The sequence below is a fragment of the Rana temporaria genome, chromosome 6 (genome assembly GCF_905171775.1).
Source record: "Rana temporaria chromosome 6, aRanTem1.1, whole genome shotgun sequence".
NCBI lineage: Eukaryota > Metazoa > Chordata > Amphibia > Anura > Ranidae > Rana > Rana temporaria.
In genome coordinates, this window is record NC_053494.1 from 44,777,173 (window position 1) to 44,791,070 (window position 13,898).

General features: G+C 44.8%; 1 protein-coding gene across 1 annotated transcript in view; it reads left to right on the forward strand.

The window, feature by feature from the left end:
• Positions 1-13,898, forward strand: part of BAIAP3 (BAI1 associated protein 3) — a 368,143-nt gene that overhangs the window by 288,456 nt on the left and 65,789 nt on the right. Inside the window, exon 15 of the mRNA XM_040356725.1 lies at positions 3,520-3,637. Coding sequence (XP_040212659.1) covers positions 3,520-3,637 — 118 coding nt within the window. The remainder of the gene's footprint in view (positions 1-3,519; positions 3,638-13,898) is intronic.

Here is a 13,898-nt window from a genome sequence, read left to right on the forward strand (position 1 = left end):
GTCACGCTTCCATTGCGCTCGGCGTAGAATATTTAAATCACTAGATACGCCTATTCACGAATGTACGCACGCCCGTCGCAGTAAACATACGCGGATTATGTAAGGCATTTTCAGGCGTAAAGTTATTACATCAAATAGCTGGACTAGTAATGTTAAGTATGGCCGTCGTTCCCGCGTCAAAATTTGAAGATTTAAGGTCGTTTGCGTAAGTCGTCCGTGAATAGGGCTGGACGTAATTTACGTCCACGTCGAAACCAATACGTCCTTGCGGCGTACTTTGCCGCAATGCACACTGGGATATGTACACGGAAGGCGCATGCGCCGTTCGTAAAAAACGTCAATCACGTCGGTCACAGTTAATCTACATAAAACACGCCCCCCACATCCTCATTTGAATTTGGCGTGCTTACGCCAGCCTATTCACGCTACGCCGCCATAACTTAGCAGGCAAGTACTTTGTGAATACAGTACTTGCCTAGCTAACTTACGGCGGCGTAGTGTAAATACGATACTCTACGCCGCCGCAAAGATGCGGCGGGCTACTTGAATCCACCTAATAGGGTGTTTCTTATCAGAATAAATACATACTACATCACAAAATTATTCTTATGCCAGTAGACAAAAAATGATGACTTGAATCCATTTCATGGTATATAATACGTGAGGTTATAGTCTTATAATCATACACTCTCATATATATGCGGAGATGGTGTGGTTCTTATTAAAATATTATCATAAATACATTAAACAAAAGCTCCAAATTTCCCTCTTAGCATATTATGGAACATGGAGGTTGTACATCAATATTTATTTATGTCAATATTCCTAGGGGGATCTCAGTTGTATAGTGTCCACATTATTTAAATGGTGTCGAGCTGTATTCCTCTTCCAGTGGTGAGGAATTTTAGGTGGGAATTCAGGTTTTTATTAGCCTGAGTCTGTTTAGTAGTGGTTGTCCAGGTGGTAAACTGTAACAGCACTGGTGAACGAAGTGAACCACAACTGTGGTAAGCAAGGAATTCAAATGCGATTCTCTATGCGACAACTCAGTATTGGGCCCCAGGCATCACTCCTCGCAAAAGGAGTTTGGGGGATCTATACATCATCTCTGTGTCACATAAAGAAAGGCGTTGAGCTACTAAGCATGAACGTATTACAACATGCGACCAAAGCTTACCATTTAAAAATATACTTCAAGATCAATATTCCAATTAACCTCAATATGCAAGTGATTATCAGTAAGGTTGTCCCCAGCAACGGCTCCCAGTTGCAATAACTGCAGATGGCACTAAAGGAGTAGTTAAGGCGGAAGCGATCTTCTGGCATGGGGAGCGATGACACCTTTCTCTGTAGCGTGGCCGAGCTATGGCTGACAATAATAGAACGAGGCTTGTGTCTAAGCTGAGTGCCTTTTTAGGCCAGTAACCAGGTGTAGTGCATCGCACTTAGTTTAAAAGAAGCGCAGTGCGCCGGCGCACTTCCACATTGCAGGGTGGAACACACAGGGCGCCGCGCGATGACGTCATTGTGTGGACGCCGTTATGCATTCCAGGCCGGAACCCAAGCAGGAAGTAACAGGTGCGCGGAGCGCCTGTTACATAAACATTCCCCAAGGCCTTGTTATACATTGTTTGAATGTAGTTTTATCACTGGTCCAAGGGTCTTCAAATAAATTCCATTTAGCGACCATAAACTATATTTATCCTTGGCTTTTATAGTCCCAGTTCTGCAAACAGCTTGCTTACAGACCTCCAACAGGGTGATAAAAAAACACAGGGGGCCAGATTCATCAAGGGGATACGACGGCGGATCTCCTGATCCGCCGTCGTATCTCTGAGATCCGACGGTCGGATCTATGCGACTGATTCATAAGAATCAGTTCCGCATAGATCTCCCTTAGATCCGACTGGTGTAAGTGACTTACACCAGTCGGATCTTAGGCTGCAATCTACCACCGGCCGCTAGGTGTCGTCGCAGTTTTTTACGCATCGGATATGCAAATGAGGAGAACCGCCGATTCAAGACCGAACGCCTGCCCGTCGCTTTTTTTTTTACGTCGTTTGCGTTCGGCTTTTTCCAGCGGATAGTTACCCCTGCTATATGAGGGGTAGCTAATGTTAAGTATGGCCGTCGTTCCCGCGCCGAGATTCAAATTTTTACGTCGTTTGCGTAAGTCGATCGGGAATACGGATGGCCGGAATTTACGTAGCCGCCGAAAACATTGACGTCCTAGCGACGTCATTTGGAGCATGCACACTGGCAAATTTTGCCGGCGACGCATGAGCAGTTAAATCGGCGTGGGAACGCGCCTGATTTAAATTGTACACTCACCCTAGCCGCGGAATTTGAATTCCGCCGGGGGAGTTACAATCCGACGGTGCAATTTTCAAGGTAAGTGCTTGGTGAATCATGCACTTGCCTCGCAAAATTGGACCGGCGGATCGTAAATCAGATAGATTACGCGGATCTAAAGATCCGCTAATCTATCTGAATCTGGCCCACGATGTCTATGGTTGAAAAGCCTGAAGCTGACCTGGGGCTTATTTAATCTTAAACATCCACATTGAAATTATGAAAATATGTCTATTTCTTCACCATAGTTCTGACAATAGTATACATGATTACAAAGGGGTATCCCATAAGTTGTCTACGTGTTTCTTGGATCTAGCCCTCTTCTTCAGAAGAGAAACCCACATAATACAACATATTATTTAATAAATTTCATTCCTAAGCCAGCATGTGTACAAACAGATCAAGAAAACTTAGCCGCCTGCCATTATGCATAAACAGAACTTGTTCGCATTTCCTTCCCCTGGCTAACACCCCAAAGTGGGAGATCAGACACCTGTCCCTCTGGATCAATGGCCATAATGAATTTTTTTTATTGCGCATTGCTACACAGTTTAAAGCCTAACTCCTCTAGTTCTCCCCTTCCCCACATTAGGCCTCCCAGCAGTATTTTATAATTACTTTTTTTTAATAATACTTCTTTCAAATGTCTTCACTTGCTGGTGATGGTCAGGGTCCTCTTTCTTGTTTGATCTTCTCTTGCCAGTAGGCAGTCATCAGTGATGCAGAAATCTGCATCAGTGTATGTGAGCACATGACGCTGTGGTAATGCACCCTTTAGTGGGTGGGTTCATAACCCCCCGCACTCATAGGATTTACTCAGTCTTTTGCTTTAAATAATGATGGGTGTCATGATAAATAAGTCCCGTTGTCAGCAGTTAGGGAAAGGTTCCCTTTTAAAAGCATGCACAACCAACTTTACACAGAGAAAAAGTGTTTCAGCACTGATCTTACTAAATATTACCCAGGCCCAACGTGTAAAAACAAAATGATGATATATTATAAAGCACAGTTTCACCCTTTATACCTAATGTCTGCTCAGTTGATGAGTTTTCTGATTTAATTGTATTTGAGCACATTTAAATTAACTTACCCAAAATGAGACTGTAGTTTGAGATGTTGAGTTGTCACTTTTCAGAAGAATTTACCTACTTTCTTGATAATTAATAGAAAATGGCAAGCTTTCAGCAAACACCACCAAGTGCACCCCATGGACTACAGTTATCTGCTAGCACTGCTGAAGACGGTTGAAGAACAGTGGGATCCTTCTATGTGTCCAAAAGAGCTGGTATGTGCTATGAACAAATATACCAAACATATTTTCTTCTAGATTTTTCTAGTCAGCTTTATTTATTTTTTCGTAAAAAATATAATTAATGATATTGTGCAACATTAAAAATGATATGAACCAAGTAAAAATCTGAAATACCCTGGGCAGTCTCTGCCACGCAGCTAAATGTTCAGCTTTTTCATGTGTTTGGCAGAAGCTGTTTACGTGAAAGTCTTTAACATTTCAGACTTGACATGAATGGTTGGCAGTTTCTGTATTACCAGTTAAAGGTCTAATCACAGATGTCATACCATGCTATATTAAATAAAGCGGTAGTAAATCCAAAAGCAAACATTCATTATATTTCAGCTTATCAGTTCTTAGATGTTTTGCCTGCATTCGTTTAATTTATAAGCCTTCGTTCCTTAATTTTAATCTGGTGGTCCAGCCAGTAAGTCTTTTGCTTTTAAACAGAACAAGCTCTCCTGCAAAATGTAGCAGTTAAAGTGTTGAGACAAACCATTTACCACTGACGGGGGTGCTTGCAATGACCAGCTTTTATTTATTATTGTAAAACCTTTACTCCAAATGAAAAAAAAAATGATTGCTGTAACTGCTTGTTACAATGTAAGATGGAGTTCTACTTTACTTTGTTAGTGTATCTAAATCTGCTAGCACATCTAACACTCCCCTCCCCCAGGCTAACAATGCCTCCGTAGCACCCTCGAGTATATGTGCTAGATATATATATATATATATATAGTGCCTTGAAAAAGTATTCATACTCATTGGAATTTTCCACATTTTGTCATGTTACAACCAAGTATGTAAATGTATTTTATTGGGATTTTATTTGATAGACCAACATAAAGTGACACATAATTTGCAAAGTGGAAGGAAAATTATAAATTGTTTCCATTTTTATTTTACAAATAAATATGTGAAAAGTGTGGCGTGCATTTGTATTCAGCCTCTGTGAGTCAATACTTTGTAGAACCACCTTTCACTGAAATTACAGCTGCAAGTCTTTTTGGGGATGTCTCTACCAGCTTTACCCATCTAGAGAGTGACATGTATGCCCATTCTTCTTTGCAAAATGGCTCAAGCTCTGTCAGATTGGACGGAGAGCGTCTGTGAACAGTAGGGATGAGCTTCGTGTTCGAGTCGAACCCATGTTCGACTCGAACATCTTATGTTCGACCGTTCGTCGAATTACGAACGTTACGGGCCGTTCGCGCCAATTTCGATTGGCGTGTCACGGCCCATAATTCACTGCGGCATCGCAGTGCATTGCTGGCTGATGATTGGCCAAGCATGCACTATGACCCGCATGCTTGGCCAATCACAGCGCGCAAAAAACGGAGAGTCATAATTGGCCAAAGCCACCCTGGCTTTGGCCAATTATGGCTCAGGGGGTTTAGAACACGCCCCACACTATAAAAAGCCACCTGCAGGTCGGCCTTGTGTAGTGTGTTGCGGCGGTGGTTAGAGACAGAGAGAGAGAGAGAGAGAGTGTCATTTTTTCTAGGTAGATAGAGCAGGCAGGCTAGTCAGTTAAAGTTACAGTGTGTAGAAGATATATATGCATCCCAGGTGTTGTGTATATATATTTATACACTGTATAGTTTAGCTAGATCTGCTCTTCCTAATTTATTGGCAGGCAGGTGATTGTGCTAGCTGCAGTATTCTTACGTGGTGTACTGCCTGTGTCCTCTGCAGTGTGCACCTAAAGCTACGTGGTGTGTGTACTGCCTTTGTCGTCTGCAGTTTGCACCTAAAGCTACTTGGTGTGTACTGCCTGTGTCCTCTGCAGATTGCACGTAAAGCTATGTAGTGTGTACTGCCTGTGTCCTCTGCAGTGTGCACCTAAAGCTACGTAGTGTGTACTGCCTGTGTCCTCTGCAGTGTACACCTAAAGCTACGTGGTGTGTACTGCCCGTGTCCTCTACAGTTTGCACCTAAAGCTACATAGTGTGTACTGCCTGTGTCCTCTGTAGTGTGCACCTAAAGCTACGTGGTGTGTACTGCCCGTGTCCTCTGCAGTTTGCACCTAAAGCTACTTGGTGTGTACTGCCCATGTCCTCTGCAGTTTGCACCTAAAGCTGCGTGGTGTGTACTGCCTGTGTCCTCTGCAGTGTGCACCTAAAGCTACGTGGTGTGTGTACTGTCTTTGTCCTCTGCAGTTTGCACCTAAAGCTACTTGGTGTGTACTGCCTGTGTCCTCTGCAATGTGCACCTAAAGCTACGTGGTGTGTACTGCCCGTGTCCTCTACAGTTTGCACCTAAAGCTACGTAGTGTGTACTGTCTGTGTCCTCTGCAGTGTGCACTTAAAGCTACGTAGTGTGTACTGCCTGTGTCCTCTGCAGTGTGCACCTAAAGCTACATGGTGTGTACTGCCCGTGTCCTCTGCAGTTTGCACCTAAAGCTATGTGGTGTGTACTGCCCGTGTCCTCTGCAGTTTGCACCTAAAGCTACTTGATGTGTACTGCCCATGTCCTCTGCAGTGTGCACCTAAAGCTACGTGGTGTGTGTACTGCCTTTGTCCTCTGCAGTTTGCACCTAAAGCTGCTTGGTGTGTACTGCCCGTGTCCTCTGCAGTTTGCACCTAAAGCTACGTGGTGTGTGTACTGCCTTTGTCCTCTGCAGTTTGCACCTAAAGCTACGTGGTGTGTACTGCCTGTGTCCTCTGCAGTGTGCACCTAAAGCTATGTGGTGTGTGTACTGCCTTTGTCCTCTGCAGTTTGCACCTAAAGCTACTTGGTGTGTACTGCCCGTGTCCTCTGCAGATTGCACCTAAAGCTACTTGGTGTGTACTGCCCGTGTCCTCTGAAGTTTGCACCTAAAGCTACTTGGTGTGTACTGCCCGTGTCCTCTGCAGTTTGCACCTAAAGCTACGTGGTGTGTACTGCCCATGTCCTCTGCAGTTTGCACCTAAAGCTACATAGTGTGTACTGCCTGTGTCCTCTGCAGTGTGCACCTAAAGCTACGTGGTGTGTGTACTGCCTTTTTCCTCTGCAGACCATTAGTATGTCTGGAAGGACAACAAGGAGAGGCAGAGAGTCATAAGCCGATAAAAGAGGGCAAGCAGGCTCTGCGTCTAGAGGCAACAGTGCTGGTCGTGGACACGGTGCATCCTCATCAGCACGTGGCCATGGGACACGCTCGTCCTTTTTTTCGGCAGCTGGTCGTGTTGAGCCACAACATGCCAAAGACTTGGTAGAGTGGATGACCAAGCCGTCCTCATCCTCCTCATCCTCTCTCACCCAGGCTCAGGGTACCTTGTCTGGCAAAGCAGCTGCCAAGGTGTCCTCTTCCCTCTGCTCAATGGCATCAGTCACTCCTTCCCTAGCCCCACCATGTCCTCCTGAGGAGTCCCCCGAACTGTTTGAACACAGTGTTGGATACATGCTGCATGAGGATGCTCGAAGGCTTCGATGATGGTACACAGATAGAGGAAGGCAGTAACGTGAGCCCAGAGAGAGGGGGTGCCCAAGAAGGACAGCAATCTGGCAGTCATGTTCCCCCAGCTGCAGCATACTGCCAGGTTTTCTACAGTGATGAGGAGGGAGGGGATGATGAGGTCACTGACTCTACGTGGGTGCCTGATAGGAGAGAGGAGGAGGAGGAGGCACAGGCACATCTCCAAAGAGGCAGGATGCCCTCCAGGGACCAGCTTAAGGGCAGCACACCGACTGCATCACAACGCAGAGCTACGCATGTGCAGGGCGCTGCTGTGTGTCAGCGTTATTCCAAAAGTTCTTTGGTGTGGGCCTTTTTTGAGACGAGTGCATCAGATCACATCGCTGCTATTTGCAACATATGTCTCAAGCATATCTCGCGTGGCCAAAACATCACCCGCTTGGGCACCACATGCTTGACCAGACATATGTCGACCTGCCATGCATTTTGTTGGCAAACATACCTCAAAGACCCAAGAACAAAGCGGACCTCCCCTTGCCCCTCATCAGCTGGGATCTCCAACCCCACTATACCCTCAGTCCTCTCTGAAGCCTGCACTGATAGGACTGAAGGTGTAGAATTAGGTGTGTCACAGCCCAGTACATGCGGGCAATCTACTATCGGTACACCGATGGCAGATTGGCAGATTGTACCAGACAAATTTCCCTGCCCCAGCTGCTGCAGCGCCGAAAGAAGTTCTCTCCCAGCCATCCAAATGCCCAGCGGTTGAATGCTAGCTTAGCTAAATTGCTGGGAAGGATGCAGGACAAGGTACAGTAGTGTTGGAAGTTGTTCCGCCACCACGCCTCCAAAATGCTACTACTGGTTGTGACACACCTCTCTCCTCCACCCCCTCCTCTTCTTCTCCCTCTGTGGCCTCTTCCTGTGCTGATGTGTCCTTGGAACCAGCGGTGCTCCGTAGGCGTTCAAGGGGGTACGCAGGCAATGAGATGCCATGCGGTGCTTTAGCTGGTGTGCTTGGGGGACAGGAGCCACACTGGGGCAGAGGTTCTGTCAGCTCTGCAGGGGCAGGCTCAGAGGTGGTTGACGCCACGCCAGCTTAAGCCAGGAATGGTGGTTTGCGACAATGGCACCAACCTCCTCTCCGCCCTGCAACAGGGACAACTGACCCATGTGCCCTGTTTTGCTCATGTCCTTAACTTTGTGGTGCAGCGTTTCTTGGGCAGGTACCCAGGCTTACAGGATGTCCTGAAGCAGGCCAGGAAAGTCAGTGCTCGACTGGCAGACCTCCAAAGGGAATACAACCTGCCCAAGAACCGCCTAATCTGTGACATGCCCACCAGGTGGAACTCTACGTTGGCCATGCTGCAGCGGCTACACACGCAGCAGAGGGCCATCAATGAGTATCTTTGCCAATATGGCAGCAGAACTGAGTCAGGGGAGCTTGTTTTTTTTCCCCACGCCAGTGGGCCATGATCAGGGATGGATGCACTGTCCTGTCACCATTTGAGGAGGCCATGAGGATGGTGAGCAGTGACAGTGCATGCATCAGTGAGACTGTCCCTCTTATTCACATGTTGGAGCACACGCTGCGCACATTCAGTGCTGCTGGAGGCTTTGTAACCAATCACAGGGTGCGCCTCTCCACCGACTCGGTTGATCGACTGACCTTCATAAAAATGATTCAGGCTTGGATCACCACCAGCTACCAAGCACCTGATGTAACTGAATAATTTTTTTGAAATGTCAGATCCCTTCAAGACTGCATATGCTGATGCTGAGTGACTATCCTTTTCCTCAATGATCATGCTGATAGCTTGTAAGAACATGTTTGGTTCTGGGCAACAATTTTTGATGCAATACTTTGCAGCGGGCTCATTCCTGCGCTCCAACTAGAGTATCTGTAAGGGGTTGCAGTGTTGTGGCACCAGCACCAGTGCCTAAGGCCCAATTTTTCTGCCCCTGTTTAACAGGGGCCTGTAATTACAATTTTTGATGCAATATTTTGCAGCAAGCTCATTCCTGCGCTACAACTAGAGTATCTGTGAGGGGTTACAGTGTTGTGGCACCAGCAGCACCACCACCAACAAAGGCACAATTTTTCTGCCCCTGTTCAACAGGGGCATGTAATTACAATTATTGATCTAATATTTCACAGCAGGGTACATTCCTGTGCCCACCAAGAGTTACTGAGAGGGCTTACAGAGTTGTGGCACCAGCACCACCATCACCAACAAAGGCCCAATTTTTCTTTCCTTTTTCAACAGGGGCATGTAATTACAATTCTTGATCTAATGTTTCACATTCCTGCACCCACCAAGAGTAATTGTGAGGACTTACAGTGTTGTGGCACCAGCGCCAGCACTAAAGGCCCATTTTTTCTACCACTGTTCAACAATAGCATGTAATTAGAGTTCTTAATATAATAGTTCACACAGCAGGGCGTTCCAGCGCCCGCCGCCCACCAAGACTACCTGTGAGGGCTTACAGTGTTATGGCAACAGCAACACCTAGGGCCCAAATTTCTGCAGAGTATATACGGCAGTCCCCTACTTTCAATCATCTAACTTACAAACGACTCCTACTTGCAAACGGAAGGAGACAACAGGAAGTGAGAGGAAATCTACCCCTAGGAAGGGAAATTATAAGAGGTGTCTCCTGTCCACTGATGCTTTATCACCAATCCTTGTTTCAGTAAAAAACCCACATTTTCAAAAGATCATTCTTCATTGGGACAGAAAGTGAATTGCAACCTTCTGAACAGATGCACACAAACAGCAAAACAAATGTTACAAGGGTGATAACCCTTCTCTATGTTTTCAGAAAAGCTTAAAAATAGATTTTATGGCTGGAGCTACACTTTAAAAAAGTACCAGTTCACAATTACAAACAGATTCTACTTAACAACAAACCTACAGTCCCTGTCTTGTTTGCACTGCCTGTATACTGCTGTTCAAAGTATATAGGGCTAAAGGGGCTTGTAATGACCTGGGGGGAGGGGGGGAAACCCATGCTATTTTTGTCAATGATTTTCATCCATATTGCAGGGACCAGACATTACATTAAAGCCGCAAGCAGTTTTTTATTTATTTTTTCTTATAGTAATCTCCTTTTGTGTAGGGACAGTTCTAAACACGTGCCACTTCACAGGCATACTATCGACACCCAGCAGGTACGATATTTTTAAGGAATTTTTCTTCTTTTTTTTTTCACTTTAAGCATCATTAAAATCACTGTTCCAGAAAAACGACAGTTTTTAAAACTTTTTTTTCCATTGATACATGTTCCCTGGGGCAAGACCCGGGTTCTCAAACCCGTTTTCCGACAATAACTTGCATATTAGGCTTTAAAATTAGCACTTTTGAATTCAAACATTTGAGACCCATTGACGTCAATGGGGTTCTAAATGTTCGCGCGAACGTTCGGTCCATTCGAAGGTTCTGGTGCGAACTGAATTGGGGGGTGTTTGGCTCATCCCAAGTGAACAGCAATTTTCAAGTCTTGTCACAGGTTTTTAATTGGATTTAGGTCTGAACTTTGACTGGGCCATTCTAACACACGAATATTCTTGGATCTAAACCATTTCATTGTATCTCTGGCTGTATGTTTAGGGTCGTTGTCCTTCTGGAAGGTGAACCTCTACCCCAGTCTCAAGTCTTTTGCAGACTCTAACAGGTTTTCTTCTAAGATTGCCCTGTATTTGGCTCCAACCATCTTCCCATCAACAGGCACGCGTCCTTACAAACCATGACTCATCTTCTGTCAGCAGGATTCCCTGCTGAAAGCACAATGTAAACAAAACAATTGCTGGCATTTTTTATTTTTTTTAATCCATACCATACTCTTATCCAAGCATGCAGAAAAAGGGGGGTATGAGCGAGTGCACCCTCCCCCTGATTTATACCCTTCGAGTCTGTTATGGATTTTGAGGGGAACCCTATGCCAAAATGTGTTAAAAACCTTGTGCCTCCCAAATCCTTACCAGGCCCTTAGGTCTGGTAAAGATTTTAAGGGGATTATAGGAATTTAGGGGATTTTGGGGGAACCCCCAAAATCCATACCCTTATCCGAGCATGCAGCCCGGCAGGTCAGGAAGGGGGGGAAACGAGAGCTCCCCCCTCCTGAACTTCACCAGGGCACATGTCCTCAACATGGGGGTTGCTTTGGGACAGGGCCCCCCCAATAACACCTTGTCCCTATGTTGTGGTTTTGGGGGTCTGCAGGTGGGGGGCTTAATGGAATCTTTTTTTTGGGTGAATCTTCTCATTCATGAAATAAGTGTCAAAAATAAATAAAAACTCGAGCATAGTTCATGGAAACGAGCACACACTGCTTGATCAACACCAACCCCCAGGACAGGACTCTCGGCTGTCAGATAACACTGATCAGTAGCTGCAGCTGCCCAATCGACAAAAGTTTTCCAACATTCTTGTTTATCAAAAGTCAATCTAATGATGGACTTCTGTGGAATAGGGGCGGATAGCCACACATGGATCAAAATTTGACTGGCCCCTGCTAAACCAGCTGAATTTCAATCTATCTATGGTCAGCCTAAGGAAGATAAACAATGTATGGCCTGAAATGCTTGTTATGAGGGTAAAATTCGCTTTTTTTTTTATTGGGTCGGGGGGGTTGGTAGAACATTGATAAACTTTATATACAATGTTACAACCCCTTCCCTCTCAATCTGCCGCATATCATCCTCTGCAAACCAGAAACAATCCAATCTAGATATGTAAGAGGTTGGTCTCAGATAAGGGCCTAAAATTATAAGGAAAAGGAGTTGCGCTTCTGATCTTATTTTAAAACTTGTCGTTTCTTACTGAATGTACTGATAGTTTGGGAACATACTATATCATTGCTTCCATATTATTAACACTATCAAAACTGGCTGAAATTGTTAGTACCAGAGGTGACATCAACACTTTTGACTAAAGCGTGAACGATAGACAACCTCATAAGTTTAAATAGTCAAGTGAAATATTTCAATTTTGAGGTTGTGAATGATATCTAAAGTCTAGCAGTGGACATTTTTCTCTTGGTTTAATTACCCAGAAATAAAAATGGTGAACAATTTATGCAATTTGCCATCTCTCTTTCATGAAACTGTTGCCAAACCATTCTTTGGCTAGTGGCACTGCCAGGGAGATATCAGTACAACAAATTTGATTTGTGACTTGTTTGCAAGTTTACAGCCAAATCAGTCATGGATCTGAAGCATCACGTATTTAGTACACAGCCATGAAATGCATGACTGGAATGCCAATATATTGATTTATAGCACAGTAAATCTATATATGTTTCTATTTAGTTTGTTTTTCTTGCCTTGCTTAACTGCTTGGGCAGAAAAAAGAGCAGCTCTGTAAGTCTGTTATGTTTTCAACTTTCTTTAACAGACCAAGCTGCCCAGCATAGTGACAGTTAGATGTTTTAGACAAAACATTTGTCACTGACAGGAGGTCTTACAATGGACAGCTTTTATTTATTTGTGTAAAACCTTTATCCCAAATGGTTTAAAAAAAAATATTGCTGTAACTGCTTTAGGTTCCATGCACACTAGCTTAAAGTGGAGTTTCCGTCTAAAACATTTTTGGGCTTTATAGTGTAGATTAGACCTAAAAAAGAAATACAATTTTACTCACCTGGAAATAAATGCCTCCCACGAAATCTGCCTTCCTATTCACCTAAGATCCTGACGTCAGCTCCCTCGGCTCCTCACATCGCTAATGCTCCTGGGAAATGTGTGTCATCATTTCCCAGGATGCTGTGCGCTTCCCCTGTGCAAGATTCACATTACTACGATACCGGAAGTGACGTGTTTCTCTGAATAATTCAGCGCCATTTTCAAAACTGGCATAGCCCTTTGTTTTTATCTTCAGTACACACAGAGACTCACAGCAGCCTGCACCGGAGAACGAAAAAAGACAAAATGGTAATCCTGTTTTCTAATGAGATTCTACTGCTGTATGACTCTCCCGGCTTGTTGTTGATGATGGGTTGCCATCACAACGGCGTGCACTTCCGCCGTTGTGATGGCAACCCAAGTGGTTGATGGCGCGGCGCTGCAGCAGTCTTGCGCATGCGCGATAATGGGGCGGGACGAGTGGCTCTTTCAGACGCGTCATCCCCAGTATTCCCAGAAGTAATTGCTTGTGAGCTTCACAATACCCACAAGCAAAATGAGAACGATCTGCACACAATAATATAAAGTGTGCGTTTGGAATAACTTGGCGGAACGGCGGCACTTTTAAAAATAGTAAGTGATACATATAGAAAGAGAGATGAAAGGACATAGTTTGAAAAATTTAAAAATGTGATTGGAACCCCACTTTAATAAATGCTCCTAGCAGCAGCTTTTGAATGTTTTTTTCTCTGCTTCTTTAACCACTTCAGCCCCGGAGGATTTTGCTGCCCAATGACCAGGCCATTTTTTGCGATTCGACACTGCGTCGCTTTAACTGACAACTGCGCAGTTGTGTGACGTTGCACCCACACAAAATTGACATCCTTTTTTTTCCCACAAATTCTTTTGGTGGTATTTGATCGCCTCTGCGGTTTTTATTTTTTGCGCTATAAACAACAAAAAAGTTATAATCAGTTACATTTTTCCATTTGAGTTAGTTTGTCTGCACCTTCCACTTTTTTTAAATGATGCTGGTTGCTATAATGATGCCTTTAGCCTAGGTTCTCACTGCTGCGAATTCAAAATCGCGGTAAAATGCGCGATTTTACCGCGATTTCGCGGCTGCAATTTTGCCGCGATTTCGGCCGCAATTTAATGTAAATCGCGGCCCGAAATCGCAAAAAGTAGTACAGGAACTACTTTTTGAAATCGCAGATGCGGCGTCGCACTGATTA